The sequence below is a fragment of the Pseudopipra pipra genome, chromosome 6 (genome assembly GCF_036250125.1).
Source record: "Pseudopipra pipra isolate bDixPip1 chromosome 6, bDixPip1.hap1, whole genome shotgun sequence".
In the NCBI taxonomy this organism is placed as follows: Eukaryota; Metazoa; Chordata; class Aves; order Passeriformes; family Pipridae; genus Pseudopipra; species Pseudopipra pipra.
In genome coordinates this window covers 11,980,257-12,001,051 of record NC_087554.1, presented here as the reverse complement: position 1 = coordinate 12,001,051, position 20,795 = coordinate 11,980,257, and the positions used below count along the sequence as shown (strand labels likewise).

The following is a 20,795-nucleotide window of genomic DNA, read 5'->3' as shown; positions in this document are numbered from 1 at the left end:
CACGGAGCCGCTTCCCGAGCTCATCTGGCGACTCCAAGCGGTGACCGAGGCCTCGCTGGAGAACCCTCCTGGGACAGACCCGGCTCCCAGGGAGCGAACCGGCTGGTTTGGCAAACCCTGCTCGCAGGGGGCCAAAACGCCGCGCGGTTTCTTTCACCGACCCAGGGGAGCGGGTTTTCCTTCGGGGAGCGGATGCAGATGCTGTGCCCTCTCGCCCGCACCCCCTTCGCCCAGCCGGCCATCGCTACCTACTGCCATCGTCACCTTGCACCTCACAAGTTTTAAAAGGAAACCAAACAGCCGGGCAGCACCGCAGGGTGGAGGCCCCCGGGCCCGCCGAGTCCAGGTTCCCCACACCGAGCGCTGCCCGGGGCCGCGTCCCGGCGGATCTTCCCCGGCGCTCCCGGGCGGGGCGGGGCGGGGCGGCAGCGCCCCCTATCGGCGGCGGCGGGGGGAGGAGGGGCGGGGCCCGCGGGGCGGGGCGGGGCGGGGCGGGCTGGCGCGTGCACAGGAGGCGGCGGCGGCTCGCGGCGGCGGCGGGATGGAGGTGGCGCGCGCGGGGCGCACGGCCGGGCTGGCGCGGGATGTGCTGGAGCGCGCGCGGCGCCGGGCGGCGGAACCCGGACCGGGACCGGGAGCGGGACCGGTCAGTGAGCCCCGCACACCTCTCTGTACACACGGCTATGTGTCTGTATACGTGCGAGCCTTAACGAGCGTCCTGAAATACGCTCTGTCACTTCCTACCCCCCTCCCCGCGCTTTATCCTCCTTTGGAACCGGCGGGGCAGCGCTGGGCCACCCGGGACTGTGCCACCCCAGGAACAGCCTGGAGTGTTTGCTGGTTAATCACTTTCTGCCTCTAAGCAACGAGCACCGCGCTGGGTTACAGAGAATGTCTCTAATTGCAGGAGGAAGAAGCCGAGCGCCTCAGTGCAGCCTTCGATTCGATCGTGAAGCTGATGGGTAAAGCCTCAAGAGAATGCGAGGTGAGGTTTCGCCCCCAGACCCGTGCAAAGCGGAATGTTTATGATGTGCCCGGCAGGCACCACTTTTACTGAAAAAATTAGACTTCAGTTTCGCTCATTGCATGGAAAGAGTTCAGCCAGCGAGCCTCTGATGCCGGCCTAGATGAAGACATTTGGGGCATTCACCGTCATGTACATGGCAGGTTTCACCGGTGTTATCGCACTTGAGCTGATAAACACCACTATCAGCATTTTCCATGGACAGTACCAGTAGCCCGGTGCAGATTTTAGCAGAGGGTTTCTCCATTTCTTGGTGAAAAGGCATTACAGTCAGAGAGGCAGAAATGTCAGGTGACATCACAAATTACATTGTGTCGGCCCCTGCGCAGGCTTTTGTGTCACAATATATGGAGTGTTTCCAGTGCTCCAAAGTATCTCTGCTGTAGAGTGGCTTTATGACATAGTAACCCTTTGTTTCCATCAGGCCAATGTGAAGCACTCATGCTGGCTGACAGTGTGTTCTGGGTGGTGGAAGTAAGGGAGAGTTCGACTCTCGAGCAAAGAGATTGTTTTGTGTCATGCTTTTGCTCTGAATTTAGAGTTAACCTCCCCAGTATTGTGATTTAAACCCCAGTCAGCAACTAAGTACCATACAGCTCACTCCCTTCCCTGCCCCCCTACCCTGGAGGGATGGGAGGAGAATCAGGAGAAAATAAAACTCGTGGGTTGAGAGAAGAACAGTTTAATAATTGAAACAAAGTAAAATATAATAATAGTAATGATAATAACAATAACAATAATAATTGTAATGAAAAGGAGAGAGACAAATAAAACCCAAGAAGAACAAGGGATGCACAATACAGTTGCTCACCACCAATGCCCAGCCAGTCCCCAAACAGCAGTCCCCCCCAGCCAACTCTCCCAGTTTATACTGAGCATGACAGTCCATGGTATGGAATACCCTTCTGGCAAGTTTGGGTCAGCTGTCCTGGCTAGGCTCCCTCCCATCTTTTTGTGCACCTCCCTGCTGGCAGAGCATGAGACACTGAAAAGTCCTTGATTTAGGGTAAGCACCATTCAACAACCAAAACATCAGTTTGTTATTAACATTATACTTGTACCAAATCCAAAATACAGCTACTTTACCAGCTACTAGGAAGAAAACCAACTCCATTCCCAGATGAAACTGGGTCGAAGTTGATCTGGGATGTTGCCACTGGATGAGGACTGTGGGCTCAGTTCTGAGCAGCACCCTACCTTTGTGATAAGTAGAAATGGAGGGGTATGGCTTACAGATGCACAGCTCCACTGCTTTCATGCTGGCTTTGGCTGCCAGGTGTCATTGCCTTATGGGGTGGATGGACCAGGAGCCAACCTCTGCCAGCTCATCCTTGTGAACGCAGCCCTGCAGCCCAGCTGCTGCACTGAAGTCTCTGTGAATTCCACCGCAGTTCATTGAGGCTGTGCCCCTCGGGAGCTGTTACAACACAGCAGGGAGCTCGTTGTCTGCAGAGTTAATAACACAGGCTAAGTCTGCAATTACATTAGAGAAAACAGTACTTCATCACGCCAAATGATTAGATCTTAAGCAACTCTTCTATCATTTGAAAGCACTACATACACAGTAACCAGTTAATCCTGAAAACAACTCAGGCAGAATAGAGTTTTACACAAGATGAAACAAAAATACAAGTGTATAGAGATTCATCCTTAGCGGTGGAATTGGCAGTGCTAAGTTTATGGTTGGACTGTATGATCTTATTCCAACCTATATTATTCTATGGGTCTACCTTATGGCCTGCTAACAGTATTAGAGTTGGAAAAGCAGTAAATGATTTCCACACTTATGCATCAGCCAAGACAGTACTGCTTCAGTCATTTCTGTAGAGGAGTCATAAAAAGGGGGAATTGTCAGACCTGTAAGTTCATGGATAAAGTTTAAAAAGCGCAAATAAAAATCTCCAGCTGAACATAACCATTTAGCCACTTAGATGCAAACAATTAGAACTGGGATTTAAGCTGAGTTGTTTGGAGTTACTAAGGGACCTAAGTTTACCCTCATTACTCACCAAAAGTTTGATTTAATTTCTTTGCTCTGTGCCATCACGTAAAAGAATCCAGCTCACCTCCTGTGATACAGAGATGTGCTGCAAAGCATGCAATAGGTCAGAGCATTTGATGTATTTTGGGACATAGCTCCACAGAAACCACAATACAAGCAACCAGATCTCTTGATTTGTGCATAAGCTCGAGGAATAAAGCATAGCAGTAGATATGGAAATCAGAATTGCTATTAGCCTTATTTTTGTTATGTTTAGTCCTGACAGCGAGGGTCGAGGACAACATAAGTGAAATAAAATAGATATTTTGGAACTTTTTGGTCCCTGTGATCAAAAAGGTAACCCTGGGAGGAGTTCTCTTGTGACAACAGATGGCAGCAGAGCTGTACTCTAATATTTAATTTGCAGTGAGGAAGGTTCCAGTACCTTTGCAGCTGAACCAGAAGAGGGCTGCTGTAGACTTAAATACAGCAGTTCTCAAAACTGCTGTGCTACTGGTACCAGCCTTGAAAACACTTTAGGTTCTTTACTGACTCAGTTTTCAGTATTAACATGTTCTGCTTTTAGAGTGCTGCTCCTGCATGTGCCCTGCAGAATGAATCTTCACTGGCTAGGTTGCAAAGCACCTCGCTGGCATATATGTCCTATTAAGGACCCATAAACTGTGCCTTCTTCCACCCGAGCTTTTCTTGAAGAGCCTGATCAGGAAGGTATTTCCAGAGTATTCCTTCTGACATTTTCATGAGTTCAGTTCTGAGGTGCCAGAGTCCCTCCCTACATATTGTGTCAGGAGACAGGCTTCTAAAATCAGGGCTGACAGTCTTGTACCGTAAGGCAGGTGTCTTGTGGACATCCAGGCATTGTTTTCGTCCTCACAAGAGAACAAACCAGCCAATTAATAGAGGAAGTCAGTAGCTGTGCAGTTCCACTTTCAGTTGTAAATCTGCAGTAGCTGTGAGTATGGCCTTTGATGCCTCCCCACATAATATTCTGTGTTTCTATTGTTGTCCAGAAGTACTATAGCTTCGTGGGAGCCCCGAGGTGCAAAGAGCATGAAATTAAACACATCTGCAAATACCATGGCAAGCAGGCAGAGGAAAGAGAGGAGGAAGAAGAGGTAGGTACTTTTGGTTTTGATTTAAGGTCATTCCTTCCCTTGCAGCAGGATAATTGTTATCCATCCATCTGTGAGACACTAATATATGTAGGTTGACAGTATGGACTTAGGAACACCTGGACTGATCTAAGCCTTCTGTTGGGTGGTGGGAAGACAGAGTAACTTCTGGTGGCACCAACCAGTGTCATATCAGTCCTTTCATGGAGGGGAAAATTTCCTGCACATGACACATCACCTCACTTGGGCTGGATGTGTTGTATCATTAGAAAACAGTATCTTTTTCTTTCCAGAGGTCTGAAGCTTCCAGAGCACCCAGTCGAGCTCAAACTTGCCAGCAACGTGTAAGTTTATAGAATACTTTGGTTTTAAATGGAGGTATTTGATAGCATTTCTTTATCATCATTTTGCATCAAGCTGGTTAAAAATTGTGACAGATGTGGAGCCTTGGATGACACAGAAGATTAACAAGTGGTGCATTCCCAATACTGGGGGGGGTATGTATAGGCAGGAAAATGGGCACACTGAGAGTTGCACAGTTAATCAGAAGCCAGATTGTGGCAGTCTGGCACATAACCAGTTAAGAGTCTGTACCAGTTAGACTGGTACAGAACGTGAAACACCCATAAAGCTCTAGGCTTTTGTGAATTACATCAGCAGCAATAAGGCAGCACTTCTCCAGTCTCACCTCACTTGTGCTCCTGAGGAAAAGTGTGCAGCAAGGCACACAGCAGTTGCTTAGCCCTCATACAGGCTCTCTGAAGACTCCTGTTCCTCAAGGAGAAGAAATCTGGTTTTATTTCTAAAAGCCTAACACCTCACCAAATCAATTTCAAGAACTGCTAAGACACAATAGACAAGAAACACAGAATTTGTCCCACAGTACAAATTAATGGGAGCACCCTTATGATAGGGAATGTTTTCCAGGTTTATGTTCAAAACTGTCTAGGTTGCTAACTTTCAGTTTTGTGAGACACAGATTACAGCATAGCAATCACTTCCACAGGAACATTTCACAGTTTTGTCCACGCTGATTTTGAAAAATCTTAGTACGTTTATATAGCAGCTGAAATGTAATTTTTTTAACCAAATTCAAAATTTTTATTTTTGTGGGAAATCTAGGATGGCTAACCAGTAATGAAGCTTTGTTTTTTTTTTCCTCTTAAAGACCAGACAAGCTTCCAAAGACTTGTATATCGAAGTTTCTCCCGGCATCTATTCTGTCACAGCAATCTCAGATGACATGGTGAAAAAAACCCTCGTAGTAGGTGTCAATGCAGGACAAAGTGTTGATTTAACTTTTGTTCTGTGATGTTTGTTGTTTCTTGACATCACGGGAATAAAATACAAGGCTCTTTTTACTGCATGTAATGAACTATAAATATCCTTTTCTTGTTAGCACTTTAATAGTAGCTTCCTCTTTGGGACTCCATTTTTATGGTCTGTATATTTGTTTTCTACTTAATGCAATTATATGCAACCCACTTTGTACACCGATTTTATAAATATTTGTACACTGTGTGCCTTTTAAATCCAATTATGTGACTGTGTAATTCCAGATTCTTCTGCTTTAAACAACTAAAGATACAATCAGTGGAATAAAATACATGATCAAGCCTTTGTGAGGACTGCTTCTTTTATAGTATGCTCAGACAGAACCTCCATGTCGCATTGTGGACCACAGAGAGCATGATCTGTGTGGTATGAATATGGATGTGCATTAGCTTCTGTAGGACGGCACTGATTTTAGAGCAGCTGGCTCATAATCCATTCTCTTCTCTATACTTTTACTATCCTAATAAAGAAATAAAATGTAAACAGAATTCACTACCTAGGACCCCAGCTCAGAAAGGTGCTTGAATATATGTCAGATGTTCAGTATAGGCACGTAAATTATTGCCCCCTCAAGTCCTGTCCCTTTGCAGACCAGGCTCAACCCCAGTTAGCTGCCTTTTCTGAGGGCAGTGGGGTACCCTGAATTGTCCTATTTCCTGCAGGGGAAAAGTACTGCTGAGTACCTGCAGACAGCAGCTTATGGACAAGTTCATATGCTTTAAACACGAGCAGTCCTGCTAACAAAATTCCCTGGATGCTTTACTTTCCCAAAGGATCAGGTTCCATGTTTAGAATTAGTGATGTGACCTATATAGATCTGTCATCTTTTTGTAGCTGATGTATTAAGGTTTCAGTAATTTTCATTTGAACATAAAATTCAGTGACTTGAATGCTGGATCTCTAAGCATTTTGTTATTTGTTTCTACAGTAGCAGGTCTTTTACCCTCTGGCTACTTTGTCTTCTGCTTTAATCCTGAAAAAAATACTTTCAGCTGTCAACTTGTATTGTTTCTGCATTCCTTCTGGCTTTCTACTAACAAAAATTGCTTTCCTGAATTCCTCTGGCTCACTCTATAGAACTGTAGGCAAATTGGAGGTTTATTGGACTCTTGCTGTGCATCTGTTCAGGCTTTTAGTGCTCATACTAGTTCATCTGATCTCTCCAGAACTGTAAAGTCAAGTTCAAGTAGTTAGGAATTTATTATCACACCTTGGAGTAAAGAGTGAGGATGCTGAAGTTTGATGTGGGTAGAAATATACTTTCTCAGTATTAAAACCATATAGTCCTCCATAAAGGTATTCCACTGAGACAGTACCTAAACCAGAACTTGATTTGCTTAATAAGTATAACACTGATAGAGTATAAGCAGTTTACCTGAAATTTCAGCCCCTGAACTTCATGTGCTGAATTCTGGTTGATCATGTCTCTCTCTGCTTTGTTGCAAGTGAGCTCTGACATGCTCTCTAACATCAAGTTTGCCATCGCCCACGCAAGTCGCTTTACATTTATCATCTGACGCTCTTTTGTTTCTTTGTTTTTCTGATGCTGCAAAACCTTCTTCCTGGAGGACAGAAAACAAATCCCTTGGAAATCAAAGCTAAAAAAAGCATCAGTGTCTTTGTTAACCGCTGCTTTCCTGGCTGTACCTCTGCCTCACGTAGCCTTAACAATGGTATATTTTCTGTGCTAGTACAAACTTTACTGCTGAAACAGAGAATTGTACAGTTAAGACCAAAGGATTTTCAGAAGATGTTAGGCTTTGATGAAAAATTTTGCTGCTTTATAAGTTAGGAGGATTGTTGTTGACTGCAGAGAGAGGACATCAGCCCCCCAGAGAGCACCTCTGGGAAGCCTATGGTCTAGCTTCACTTGTTTGTTGCAAGTCACTTCTGATGCAGTCTGTACCACATGATAAAACTGCCTCAGCTATCTCAAAGAGTACCAATGTATCTTCTAGGTTTAAAATCACCAAGGGCTATTTTACAGGAATAAAAGGATGTCATTATACTCTGTATTACCACATTGTGCCCACTGCTGTGGTTCATGCTGCTGGTTTGGGGCTAGAATTAAACAATTCTGCTTTCTTATTAGTTTTACCAAAAGGCAAATCACGTCACTTCAGTGCACAGCTGTGACACTTACTACCATACAGCATGTCTGCCTGAAGCTCCACATTAGCTTGTAAATTCCTAGGAAATCAATTAAAAAGGTGTGTAATTATGATTATTTTAATAATAAAGTAGAATAGAAATAGAAAGTAGGAACCACACAATAAGTTGGTGAGCATCTGCTTAAAATGAATGCATATAATTGTGAGAATATGTCTTCCAGTATATTCTCTGTTCAGTAAGACATGTCATGAACAGATTCATCTTCTCCTAAATGTACAAGGTTAGAATGTTCAAAGTTTTTTTGGAGTCAGCTTACAGTAGCAAGAGCATGAAGGTACAGAGGAGCTAATATTTGATTTCTGATATATAATTTATTAATTGTACCCCAGATGCTCTTGTGCTGACATTCTCTTTCATCTTCCACTTCTTCCTGTAAGCTTTTTTCTTCCTTTTTTCTGTGCTTGCTTTTTTTAGCATTCATGTTCTGATTTTTTTTTCCAAGTTTTTCTAAAGCAGGAGGGATCATGGCCAACAGAAACCAGGCCTAAAAACCAGGGTGTTGTCCTTGTTCCTAGCTGTGACACAGTTTGCTTACTCTGTATCCCCAGCTTTAGGGTAGGGATCTGCTGTTTAAACTGCTTGCTTCTTGCAAGGGAGTAAGAGAAGAAACTTGGCAAAAAGTGTTTACTAAAGAATCTGCTTTTATCTTTCAGAGACAAAGATTGTGACAATCAGAATTTGACTGGCAGAGCTCAGCACCTTTCCAGGTTGAGTCTTCCCTCGTGTTCTATTGCTGCTGACAGTCACATCTGTCCATTTCTAGGGCCACTCATGTAGGTCTCTACTTCCATAGGACTTCACTGAGTTGCTGTCAGTGGGCATTTGGCAGGTTTCTGAACTGAACTCTGCATTATTAAATGCTCACATGGTTACTGCCATAATCGGTTCTATTTTACCAAGTAGCTTCAGCCCTTCCTTAGGGTTTGGGGATTTTAGTTTCCTGTTAGTGGAGAAGTTTCCTACCTATCACAAAACAGGTGGATGGCCTTAGCAAGCAGTTAAATTAGAAACCATGTAGTTTTCTTACCAGCTCCCAGACCATTAACAAGAATATCTTTTCCATTCAAACAAACCTCATGCTTACATAACTACACTATTAATACAGATTACCTTACCTCCAGTGATGGCTTGAAATCTTGGTCTCTTAAGATTTCTTTCACTGTGAGTTGCCCTCTGGGAGACAGCTCAATGGTTTCAAACATTGCACTCCGATTAGCTGGGCCCACATGGGATGTGTCCCCAATGGAGATGGCTTTGGATTCCAGCTTGCCCTTCATACATGTGCTGCTGCAACTGCCAAGTCCTGGGAAGGAGTAAAATTGTCTGTAAGAGTAAAACCAGAACTGAAATAGAGAATCATTTGTTTCAGAAGAGAGAACATTTAAGCCTGCAATTTAAGCCTGAAAGGAATTCTTCCAGGTTATTCAGCATGGACTAGCTATGCAGGTTAATGAAATCAACTGTTGTGGTATTTTTCCATGAGATGAGTTGCTAAAAGAAGAGCTACCATGCCAGATGAGGCAGCAGAAACACTGGGGAGGGGGAAGTATTGTATCAGAGACTGACATGCAAATTTACAGTACTAATCCCAATAACCAATAACCTACAGGCAGAGTGACTGCCCTGCCCAGAGCACATTTGGTTTTGTTCCCTCTGACTGCTGCTTCTCTGTGGGGGTGTTAAAAGGTACCTGAATTACTGGAATGTGACTTGTGGTGGCTTCTTTTCCAGTATTTCCACTGAGGTCTTGCAGAATCCTTTAGCTTGGGCTTTTCAAGACAGCCACAGGCTGTGTTAACAGCACTGTCCACCGCAGTACTCCTAGTGGGGAGTGGCTTCAGGTCCCACTTTGAATCAGAAGAGGAGGAAGATGTAGCCACAGCTGCAGCTGCTTCTTGTTTTGTGCCTTCCAGTTCTAGAAGGCCTGGAGACAGCTCACTGCTGGACTCTGCCTCTTCAGATTTGTTCTGAAAGACCAGAGACCTGGATGGAAGAGACCGCCAGGCATCAGCACGGGGGTGACAGCAGCAGATGCACCTTACACATCCTGACAAACAGCACAAAGCACCACCACAGTGGTAGTGGAAATGTGGCCAGCAGGGTGAGCAGAGCAAGCAGTGCTTGGCAAGGCTGTGTCCAGCATAAACAGGAATGAGGGCTGGTTTAGGACTGTAGGGAAAAATACAAGAGCCAGCATCCGGATTTTCTCTGGACTTCAGCCTGCTGGTGAAGGGCATGTGGATCATCTCTACAATCCTCTCCCACAGGCCAGGAGGGATCCACAGAGCCACATTACGTGGGAGTTTCACTTTCTTATCATTCCAGAACTGGACTGTAATTTCTTCATCTTCTGAGGCTGTTAAGAGAAAAAGTAAACAGCCATAAGCAGCTGGCCTGCCTGGGTAGTGCACATACACAGATCAGGCTTTGCAGCTTTGTACACTTTCTACTTCTGTCAAGCAGCAGGATCAACTATCACCCCTCTAAAGCATCTCACCATAAAGTTGGGGGGGTAGAGTGGGCAGCTAGGGCACCATCATTAAAACACAGGACTGGCAGCATCTTTCCTCCCAATCTGTCATCAGATGAACAAGAAACTGTTGACTGACTAATCTTTGTTTTTACTGCCAAAGTTAGCAGCAATGCTCTGAGAAAAGTATTTTGGTAAGTCAGTGGAGCTTGACTGTCAAATGTGGGAAAAATTAATGAGCTGTTGAAATCTCCTATGTTTGGGTGATAAAATCACCCCCAGATGTACCATTTGTTACAAATGCAAGCATTTAAGATCAGATGAATGCTTCCTGAAAGTTGTCTCATTTGTATTCCTTGTGAAAAGGCCACAGTCCTGCACATGGCACACACAGCCCTGTCCCAGCAACACCCACGGACACAGATGACATTTTTATGGGTCACAACTTCCTTAGGGTCAGACCGATAAGGTTACACACAGATATCCATCAGCAAGTCCCATCAGCTCCTGTAAGCTCTAAGCAACACTAAACTGTACTCTGTGCACTGTTATTCCTCTGGCAGTTGCACAGTGACAAGAGTTTATCATGACAAGCGTTTATCCCAACAGTCTCACGCGTGTTCCAGAGCAAGACAAGAAGGGAGAGGGCAGCATCCTTCTTACCTCTTAAGGGGTCCCTTGTCTCAATGCCTGTGAGGACGGTTCCTGGGCCATACCTGGCCATATCTGGCTCCCAGGGTGCCAGCACTTTGTCTCCAGGGAGTAAGGAGTGCTTCATCCCATTCACATACTCCAGAATGTCATCCTTTGCTGTTTTTTGCACACCCACTGGATGCTTTCCACGGGACACAAGTGGTTTGGCAAACTCTACCAGGAACATGCCTCTTTCACTCTGTTACCGAGAACAAAATAGCAGTTCCACTGAAAAACACCCTATAATGTGTCAGGTCATGTAACCCTCAGTAGGAGGCCATCCTGTGCCTATGTGACTAGGTCAAACCAAGCCTGAACAGTAGCTAAATAGTGTGTGGTGTTAGTCCAGCACTGAGATGGCCAGAAAAATCTTCAAGAGGCTCACCAGAAAGCAGGATGAGCAAAGCATATGTATAGAGTCACTGCCACTAGGATCTCTATTTTCTTTCCCAAGAGAAAAAGCTATAGACAAGTGTAACTGGATTTCACAAACACCACCATGTGTGCCAAGTAACAAGGGACACTGAAGCCTTTCAGACCTGTTCTTAAATTGTGCCTAAGTCTTCCTCATTACATACAAGACTAACTCTGCTTCTTGGGGGGTTTGTCGGGAATTTTTATTTTCTTTTACACTAAGGCCTGTCAAGAGGCTTTCCATCAACAATGAAGTGAGGTACTTCCCTGTTCTTGAGAAAGAATAGGCTCTTTTTTGTGTTAAGTTTGAAGTGCTAACAAACCAATGAATTAAAGCTTTCACTGACATTTCTGGAAAGACCCCAAGCCATTGGTCTGTAGCTGACTCAAGGTGGATGTGTGTACACAAAACACTAACCCTTTTCCTGTGCTATTGATGGTTATGTGTGTACACACAACAGCAGCCCGTACACCGCTTGTAACGGCACTCAGGCTGTCTGAGCCTGGCTCAGTGCCCAGCACCAGCAGAGGCAGAGGACTGCTCTTCCAAGGTGCACAACAACACTGCTTTCACCAGGAACTGGGAGTCTGTGGGGCACCCGTTTTCTGCACAAGATGAGGATCCCTGAAACACACCTGCTCACTGCTAGGGATGGACTCAGCAAAGGGGGCTGAGCAGAGCACGGTTCTGACCATCACTAGTTTATTGGTGCCTCAGGCTGTGCTGCACACAAGAGGCTCACATGGCTTGTCAGGCAGCAGGAGGTAAGGAACAGCCTGGAATCATGCATGTTGGGAGCTTTATGATAACCACAAGCTCCAGCTATCCTGGTGATCTGTTCTCTAATTCACGCACCAGCTGAAACCAAAACTGCTACACTGAACTCAGGTGGTGTGTGAGGACTGCTCCCTGTTACTCACACCCATGTTACTGCACCACTGCTCACCTCTATCTCCTCTTTTACTGTACCATGGTAATAAAATCCATCTTGTTCACTTCTCACCAGCACAGGCACGTTGCTGTCTATGCACACGGATCTCCCCAGTCTCTCCCACGCCAGGCAGGGGGAGTGGAGGCAGTGGCTAATCCATTGGCACCTTGAAGAAAAGAAAATGGGTCAGCAGTGAGAGAAATAGCTTCTGTAGGTCATGAAAAAAAAAAACCAAACTTTTAAGATTTCAGAACTGGAACACCGCATCTCATTTTCTACCACTCCCACAGGCCAAAGAATGTGGGAAGAAACAGAAAACTTGCCTGTGGGGCGACAGTTACTTGTTCTTGGGAAAAACATATCAGTGTCTGCTTTTACCCAGATTTCCTTGGTGTTAGGTTTAGAGGAAGCAGTCTGCTGGAATCCTGGGCCAGGAATACCTGCACTATCCCTTTGCTGTTTACGTGGCAAGACAATGCAACCCTTCCCCAGCACAGAGCACAGCGTAGGCGTGCTTGAGAATGCTGTAGCTGATGGTTTACACTGAAGCATTCGGGGAACAGCAAAGCAGAGAAGTAAACAACCAAGCTGCTGGTTGATGACAGGTTCAAGTTCAAAACTTGAAAAATAATCTGCTGTCACAAAGCATTAGAAACATTTCACAGAAGACAGCTGCTAATGCAAGATGCTTTTATTTATCCAAATAATATTATAGGAATGTTTCTTTGATAGGAGGCTTACTCAGGCTCTGCTTTTCATAATCTCCAAGGTAGCAAATTACTTCAGTTAACACCATCTAAAAAACTGCCAGTGCAGGGGTGGAAAAGCCCAAATGATGTTCAAACTGCTAATTTATTAATCTGACATACCAGCCTGGTTTATCCTATTAGATATCATGGAAAAAAACAAATGACAGACTCAAACAGGAATTGATCTTACCTCTGGGGAGTGAGGGGCTCAGTGATCCAGGCAGGATACACTACAAAAGAGCTCCTGCAGGTGGGGTTAATGGCAGGCACAATGCTGGAACCCCAGAACTTGTCCAGAGCTGGCCTCACACTGCAATACCTGTGACTCGTAGGCAGGAACCCTTCCAAATGAGCCATTCTTGCAAAAGCAGATACCTGCAGGACTCAGTCGTGATCTGTTGGTAGAAAAGAGACAAAGTACTGGCATTTCTAACACAAAGAAATGCTTTCCAGCGTACCTCAAGAACTCAGTACTTTTGATTAGTTGTTTATTTTTATTTAAAAACACAGAATTCAGAATATTCAGACTGGCATTTGGCCAGATGAACCCATATCACTGCCTTCAGTGATCTTCAGTCACCCAAATCCCGACCTGAAAGAGGGACAGAAACACCCAGGGAAATGACAAATGTTATGAAAATCTCCAGAAAAAGAATAATTTTCACCCCCCTCCAACGTTTGTTTCCCTCTGTAAAATCCAGCTCTCTTTTCCTATACCTATACTCTCCTTTAAAGCTTTCTTGTACACAGTGCCAGCCAAACCTTCGCTGTTTTACAAGCTGAGACAGAAATTACAGCTGAAGTTGACAAGCTGAGTAAACGTGACAGTTTTTGAACGTGATGTTAGATTACCATTGCCTGTTGTTTATTTATAGTGATGTATTAAGAGGAAATATTTTGATCTTTCAGCTGTCCTGTCATGTTTTATAACAGCAGGATTATGGCTTGCAATGAGAAAGAATGAGATGCTCAGATGTGACAAGTGATAACTATTCAGAGGCTGTCACAGTAAGATCAATGATGTGATGCTATCTCTGGTAATTTAAAAAGATGTAGTAGACAAGCTTCCATTCATTTTCCTTTTTTTTTTTTTTTTTAACATTGCTTAGAAACATTTAGCATGCTTAGGGTAAAATTTGCATGGAAATTCAACAACATAAAATTTAAGTGCTTTATTTTACAAAATGCAGTTTAAGCACTCCAGTTTAGATATTTTTATAAACTCCAGTTTAGATATTTTGTCTCTTATCTAAGAAATATCATCTGGAAGTCTTTTTTGTGGAGACTCCCAGATATACATAATTTCAGAAAACTAGCAGAGCAAACCCAGCAAGAAGAGTGGGTTAACTGCTGCAGAATGCATCTTTAAGTCAGCAAATCAACACAATATATCCAATCGTTTCGTAACTATACAGACCCCCCTCCTTATAAAACCAAAACAGGACAGAATCAGTAATACTTTGCAAAGAAATGCAACTATCATTTCTACCATTCAGCACTGTTACTGCTGAGGGCAGGGACTCCTATTTCTGTACAAAACAGGTCACTGACAAAGGCAACTACACTGTATTCTGAGATTTTATTTCTGGATAACTCCAAATAGTTTGACACAGCGGAGTTTCAAACTTACCAGCTATTGGTAACAGTGCATCTGGTCAGTTTGGATTTAGTCTGAGTGCAGAAATCTTGCCCTTTTGCCCGTTGGACACAGGAGGCCTTTTGCTGCCAGTGTTTCCTGGTTGCTATGGAGGTTGCCATAGTTGTTACTTCCAGGATTGGACATCCTGACCTTACTACTTAAAAACCAGTGGAACAGGACTACTGAGAGGACCATTTGTCTGCCACACATTCGCTCAGTGTTCGTGTGGATTTAGGTACTGCACTGAAAGACTGCAGGGGCAGAGAAAGGATTATAAGAGAGCTCAGTGTCCTCTAGGCCTACTCTCGCAGGATAAAAACAGCATCAAAGCCACAATTCAGATTTAAGGGGGAAAAAAAGCCCGCCACCACAGGGCATGACAAGTAAATTGCTTTGAAATATGAAAAGAAAGGTTGAAGCTGAGGTAAACCAAAGTCAAATCGCTTTACAGCTTTCTCCTTTTGCACTAAGGGGGAGGGATTACAAATTCTACCCCTTTCCCACAACATGTCTATCAAAAACATGACAGAATATAAAGCAGAAATCCACCTGTTAATCTCTGCTGTGATCCCTAATCTTCATTTCCTCCTTAAAACAGAGTTAACAACTGGGGTTTGATTTGTCGTTTGGTTTTGTGATGGTGGGTTTCTTTGGAGAGTGTGTGTTTGGAAAGCTCAATTGCCTTCTGTAGGCATTTTCCAATTCACTGCTATAAAAACAATGTAACGGGGGGATGACTACAATTAGAGACAAGGATACATCACTTAAGAAGTCTGTAACCATTTTTTTGTGCATTCTGCTGTGCATGCTACATGCTCTGGGGCTGCCAGCAGAATTGCTCAATATCAATAATACGATCCCCTTACGCAGAGCAAATGTTAAGAACACTTTTACCAGTTGTGAGCTAAACTCTTCATCATCTTCACACAAATCTACTCCACAACAGCTGACTGAAACCATCAGTAGTACAGAGGAACAGACTGGGAGGCTGGGGAAGACCACCCCAGACCTCAACCATTATCAGTCAAAGTCCTGAAAAATTTCTGTTGCAGGATTGTTTTTTCCCCCATAGCCAAGACCTTCCCAGCCTTCTTTATACAGTGTATCAGGTGAGCAGTTCTAGTAATTTTTAAGGGTAGTGACATCCAAAAAAGAATCCAATTTTCAACCAAAATTAGGCTAAGTCAATAGTTTTCAATGTGATTAAAATATTCATTAATAAGAAAACAATGAAACAGCACATGCAAAACTTAATGATCTTCCTATGTTCAGTAATTGTGCTGCAGAAAGCTGCTACCTTACTCTATTTCTCCCTTTTAAACTAAGTTATTCTTTCTGTTGGCATCTAACAACACTCCTTGGAACCTTTAAAAGGGTCTTTTAAGAGAGGCATTGGCAATCATGAATCTTTTAATAAAGTGTATGTGAGAGTAAATCAGTAACATTACAAAAAATGAGAAGAATCTCAGTCCCATCAGTGGAAAGATTTTATTTTAAAGCATGCAGATTGTGATGATACATACAGTTACTTCACACATATAGGTGCTACATTTTTAGCTTGGTGACAAATTTAGAAACGCTTCCTGATTTTCATGAATTAACTTAGAGGTCATTCAGCTGAGATTTTCCCAGTGGTCTTTTTCGTATCTAAGTTTAGTTACTATCTGCAAAACTAAAGCTCCTGTGTGGGCTGACACTGACATGTGCTCCGAGCTGCTCCCAAGATGTGCCAGGAACTCTCACGTCATAAATGGAGTGGCTACTACGCTCCCAGACACGGTACCTTTTGCTTGGTTTGGAACACTTTAGATCGCCTGCAAAAACTGGTTCTGTTTGTTAATTGCTTTAGGAGCTTGGCTTGGCTCCATGATGTTTTTTCCTGCCACCACAGAATCACTGTACAGAACAGACTGCAGGTACCTAATGTATTTTATTGCAGCACGGAGTGTCTCTACCTTGCTGAGCCGTTTCTCCAAGTATTCCTTTGGCAGGTGATGCCTCAGCTTAGCATAGCCTTCATTGACACACTTAACCCGCTGCCTTTCCCTCTCATTCCTCTTCCTGATGAAAGCTGGCCCGTAGGAGTACTCACTTCTGTGGAAATTGGAATGGGGCATTTGGTAGGGAAAGGTACAGGGCTCACTGTAGAAGTTCTCTGTGATGAGATGCTCAGACATGAAAGGAAGGAATGACAAATCCTCACAGCAAGTGACCTGGTTTGGTGTTTCTGGGTGCACGTGGAATGTGACCAGTGGGTCGGCACAGAAAGGCCGGGCCAGTTGTATGCACTGGGTCTCAGTACAGATGAGGTTACAGTAGCTTTTGCCATCCATCAGGTTCTGCATTTAACCTGTAAACACACAGTTACATAAGAGTTTAAACCACTCTTATTGAACAGTAATAAAAACACCTCATGCAGACCTACCAACACTTGGCCTCACTGGCATTTTCCAGAAGAGATTTTGAATGCATTTGTGACATTTCATAAAGGTGTTAGAAGATCATCAGATAGAGCAAACAATTTGTCAACAACACTGATTAAAATAATTCACAACAGGAAAGAGCAAGCAGTCTCCTTTCACCTCAGATTTAGAAATTAAGAGAATCTACGTACTCCACATGAGTCTAGCTTGCTCCAAATCCACCAAAACTTACATGTCTGTAGACAATAAACAAAGCAGGCCAACATCTGAGACATTCTCTCCACCCCCTTCTCCTGAAAAAAAATTAAATCTACAATTGCAGTAAAAGACTCCCTATTCATTCCAAAAAGCCTTCAAAGACAAATCATTTTTTCTCTCTGTTCACTTGATGTCTCATTCACCATACTATCTTAAATAGATGGAAAGCTTGTGCTATCCCAGTCTTAATTTCATGTCTGTCAGGTACTACATCCACTCAACATAAAAAGGTTTAAAAGAAGTTTAGAGAATTTAGAAAGAAGAGAGAATTTCTGCTAAGCCTAACATCTCCTTGGGTCCTCATGCTCCTCCTGCACTCACCTGCAGATTAAACACAGATATGAAATACTAAATACAATCCTGTTGATAGAGGACTATAATCAATAAAAATAATCAATATTAAAGGAAAAAAATATATGTCCTAGTAATACTAAGAAAGGACTGCACACAGTTGTTGGGGCACTGCTCTGACTCAGACTGGCCTACTAAAACCCCATATCCTCTCTTCAGAGCAGCATTACAGTAGGTGTAACTATTTAAATCACCCTTACAGATTTATTACAAAGATAATCTTGCAATGGTTTATAGGAAGCTACATTATAGTGTCTTCTCAATATCATTATTCAAACAGCTAAATATCACCATAGGTGCTGATAATGTAATGACTGTCACCTAATAGCTACTTAAAATACACTTGAAATTACTAGTTAATTTTTAAAGAATTACTGTGAGCCATCCTTACAGCTTGAAGGCAATACTTGCCTACACAGAATTTATCCAAAAATGTTCTTACTCACCATCCACTTGCACATCTGCACATTGCTGTCTAAAGCACTTAAGTTATATTACATCCTCTAAAATGGAATCCACACCTGAATATTCAGCTAGGTTACTAGACACATCTAGATTCCATACTCACAAAAATCTTGCAAAGCTTCAAATGCTCCAATCACAGCTCCAATAACATAAATGGGATCCCCTGAATCCTTCACAAGGATATGGGGATATTGTAATGTTTTCTAATTACTTCATACCTGCCATGTTTATACAGAGAGAATTTTTTACTCAGTGTGGACTTGTCCTCTCAACATATTCTATGAAAATGCCTCTGAACTCAGTGTTGTCTCTTTTTCTAGTGCACATAGATTTCACGACAGAAATCCAATTAATTAAGAATTCATTTATAGCATGCTGTTAGACATGAGTGAAAGTCACGTGCATCTTAAACAGGTACTTCTGTAGGTAGGCTGAAAGCATGAACACACATCCATTTCAGATTAGTATGCATGCTAAAAAAAATCAAGAGGTGAATATAGACTCATTGTAAAATCAAAACAGTAGCCAGTCATCTTTCCTTTTTCTACTTACACAGGTTATTGTCTAAAAACTTTCTACTGCTAACAACTTAAAAATACTGTCTGAGGAAAAAGTCTGCTACATAGCAAAACAAAAACTTACAGCAAAACATCATTACAGAGCAAGAAATCAAAACCAACACAACTCCTCAAGAAGAGATACTTGCAGTATTTGTTGCTTAGTACTGACACTTCTGCTGGACAACAGCATCACATAAAACAGTTACCTGCTGCCTTACTACCAGCACAAAGTGCAAAATTCAGGTGTTAGGAACATTTTCCTCTTAGACCAGAGACTCACCAATCTTCAGATGGAAGTAAAATCCAGGAAAGAAGACGTGCTATTTTAAGAGTGATGAATACCTGAAAATATCTGAATGATATTTAAAAAAAAAGAAATTAATGTTCCATTTTTCTTACACCTTATTAAATAAGAGATCACATTAAACAGGATTCATTAAAGAGCTATGGAAGCATTGTTAGTGAATGGCTGGTAGAAGTGATTTTCAAAAACACTGATATTCAGTGAAGATCTTGGCTAGATACAGCAACATGCTCTTACCTGAATTGTGTCGCTTGTTCCGCTGAGTCAATGACTGCTGCAATTTATAGTCAACTGACAACATGCAAAGTAGCTTACAGTTAGATCTGCTCATTTCTGGTTGGGCTCTTCCACCCACACCACAGCTATGATGGCAACAAAACTTGGCACCGAGGGCTAGAAATTTTGAAACTGTTATTGAATACATCCAGATTACCTGAAAAAGTATTAGGAACCTACTTTGTTTACTTCCTGTATACATTCTGTTACAGTTTACTAAAGCACTATTTTCATTTATTGGCATGTCATACTTCAATGTCTAAATATAACAATCATCTAGAATTTAGGTAAATATTCGCCATCAAGGCATAAGCAAATTTTCAAAGCTTCATTTTGAACACAGAAAAACAGCATTTATTAAGAGGAAACTTGTGATGGATTTGTCTCCATTAGAGGTGAGGATATTAGGTAGCTTAATACCCTCAAATTTAATCTGCATTCTATTGTAATTTTGGGAAATTCCCTTATTGTTAGGAAGTATAACACCATATAAAAGGTGAATATATGTAAGAAGAGGTAAGATTTGAATACAAAGAGCAATCAGCACCAAGACAATCATTTTGAAGTTTTGTTTAAATTCAGAAACATAGTATGGAGCAATCAGTCTGTATAATCCCATGTATACAGGTATACAGATGCTACTTATATCAGTATATAGCTGTCCAATTGTACAAGTGCAAAGAAATAGGACACCCATCCTCTAAATTCCCACATTTTACAGGATTACCTCAATACTTTAGATTATCCCACTATTTGGCCCTTCTATCAGTATAACCACACAAAAAAATCCCAAACCAAAACCAGTTTAGCTTAAAAATTTCAGAAGATACTGTAAGATTAAGAAGCACTTGATCTACTACCAAGAGAGCTACATACACTCAGTCTTGTCTTCTTGAGACTGCCAGCCATCAAGGAAACATTCTGCTCCTGCTGCCCTTGTGTGAAGCCACAATGCTGTATTTGGCATCCTCCATCCCACACCAGCTTCAGGCCTCATCAAAAAAGCAGCCAAGAGGTAGAACATCTACCAGGACTGATAGAGAGGCACGTGCTCAACAAACAAATTGCACTACTTTTCCTTAGGGGACCCTAAGTACATGACTGTCATAACAATATCCCCACTGATCAACATTCCACTCATCAGGGTGGGATGTCGAACACAGTATCTCAAACCCAAGCTTGTTTTTATATTTTTTGTCCCGTCAGTCTTTGTGAGGTTTGTTTGTTTGTTTGTTTTTAAATTTAAAGGAAGAATCCTGTGCATCCACCAATTAGCCATCTGCTACAAATCCCTCCAGATGAACTCAGTTTTGGAAGATTACAGGACTGACATTAGAATGAAGCTCTGTATCTGCAAAAGAGCTCAGTCAATGCAGATGTTATGGGACAACAGTGTCTCCACCCCTGATGTGGCAGAGGTGTACAGGTACAGTCTGTCCCCCAGGCTGTGAACTAAGCAAGCCAAAACTGCACCCAGAAACATATCATACTCTTCCATACCACTTCCTTCCACACTGGAATTGAAAATGGTAGCAGACAATAATGTACCTACATATGCACAGCTCCATTTGAGTCAGGGATTAAATTTTTTTTTCAATTAACAATTCGATGAGCCT

The 20,795-nt window shown here is 42.7% G+C and overlaps 2 protein-coding genes across 7 annotated transcripts; one reads left to right on the top strand and one right to left on the bottom strand.

Moving 5' to 3' along the window:
• Positions 1–514: 514 nt before the first annotated feature.
• On the top strand, positions 515–5,758 carry AKIP1 (A-kinase interacting protein 1). Its single transcript, XM_064657373.1, has 5 exons — positions 515–646; positions 908–985; positions 4,037–4,141; positions 4,432–4,482; positions 5,307–5,758. Exons 1-5 carry the CDS (start codon positions 542–544, stop codon positions 5,448–5,450), a joined length of 483 nt encoding a protein of 160 aa, XP_064513443.1. The 5' UTR covers positions 515–541; the 3' UTR covers positions 5,451–5,758.
• Positions 1,691–20,789, bottom strand: C6H11orf16 (chromosome 6 C11orf16 homolog). 6 transcript variants are annotated; one of them, XM_064657369.1, is made up of 8 exons: positions 17,198–20,789; positions 16,635–16,892; positions 13,094–13,286; positions 12,170–12,320; positions 10,779–11,007; positions 9,336–10,001; positions 8,761–8,948; positions 1,691–7,035 (listed from the first exon to the last, which is right to left on the bottom strand). In XM_064657369.1, exons 2-8 carry the CDS (start codon positions 16,885–16,887, stop codon positions 6,871–6,873), a joined length of 1,845 nt encoding a protein of 614 aa, XP_064513439.1. In that variant the 5' UTR covers positions 16,888–16,892; positions 17,198–20,789; the 3' UTR covers positions 1,691–6,870. The 6 variants fall into 6 exon arrangements, with proteins under 6 accessions (XP_064513439.1, XP_064513435.1, XP_064513436.1 ...); XM_064657365.1 differs by lacking the exons at positions 16,635–16,892; positions 17,198–20,789 and having other exon boundaries at positions 1,691–3,895; positions 6,849–7,035; positions 13,094–14,726; XM_064657366.1 differs by lacking the exons at positions 16,635–16,892; positions 17,198–20,789 and having other exon boundaries at positions 1,691–3,111; positions 6,849–7,035; positions 13,094–14,726.
• Between the last annotated feature and the right edge of the window lie 6 nt (positions 20,790–20,795).

What these genes read in the sequence shown, in the direction of transcription:
- AKIP1 (XM_064657373.1), top strand. Translation starts at nt 542, where the DNA reads ATGGAGGTGGCGCGCGCGGGGCGCACGGCCGGGCTGGCGCGGGATGTG. An exon ending in AAGCCTCAAGAGAATGCGAG is followed by an intron (nt 986 to 4,036) that starts GTGAGGTTTCGC and finishes ATTGTTGTCCAG; the next exon opens with AAGTACTATAGCTTCGTGGG. An exon ending in AAAGAGAGGAGGAAGAAGAG is followed by an intron (nt 4,142 to 4,431) that starts GTAGGTACTTTT and finishes TTTTCTTTCCAG; the next exon opens with AGGTCTGAAGCTTCCAGAGC.
- C6H11orf16 (XM_064657369.1), bottom strand. Translation starts at nt 16,887, where the DNA reads ATGCAGAACCTGATGGATGGCAAAAGCTACTGTAACCTCATCTGTACT. An exon ending in CCATTCCAATTTCCACAGAA is followed by an intron (nt 13,287 to 16,634) that starts GTGAGTACTCCT and finishes ATCACGACTGAG; the next exon opens with TCCTGCAGGTATCTGCTTTT. An exon ending in GACAAGGGACCCCTTAAGAG is followed by an intron (nt 10,002 to 10,778) that starts GTAAGAAGGATG and finishes TTCTCTTAACAG; the next exon opens with CCTCAGAAGATGAAGAAATT.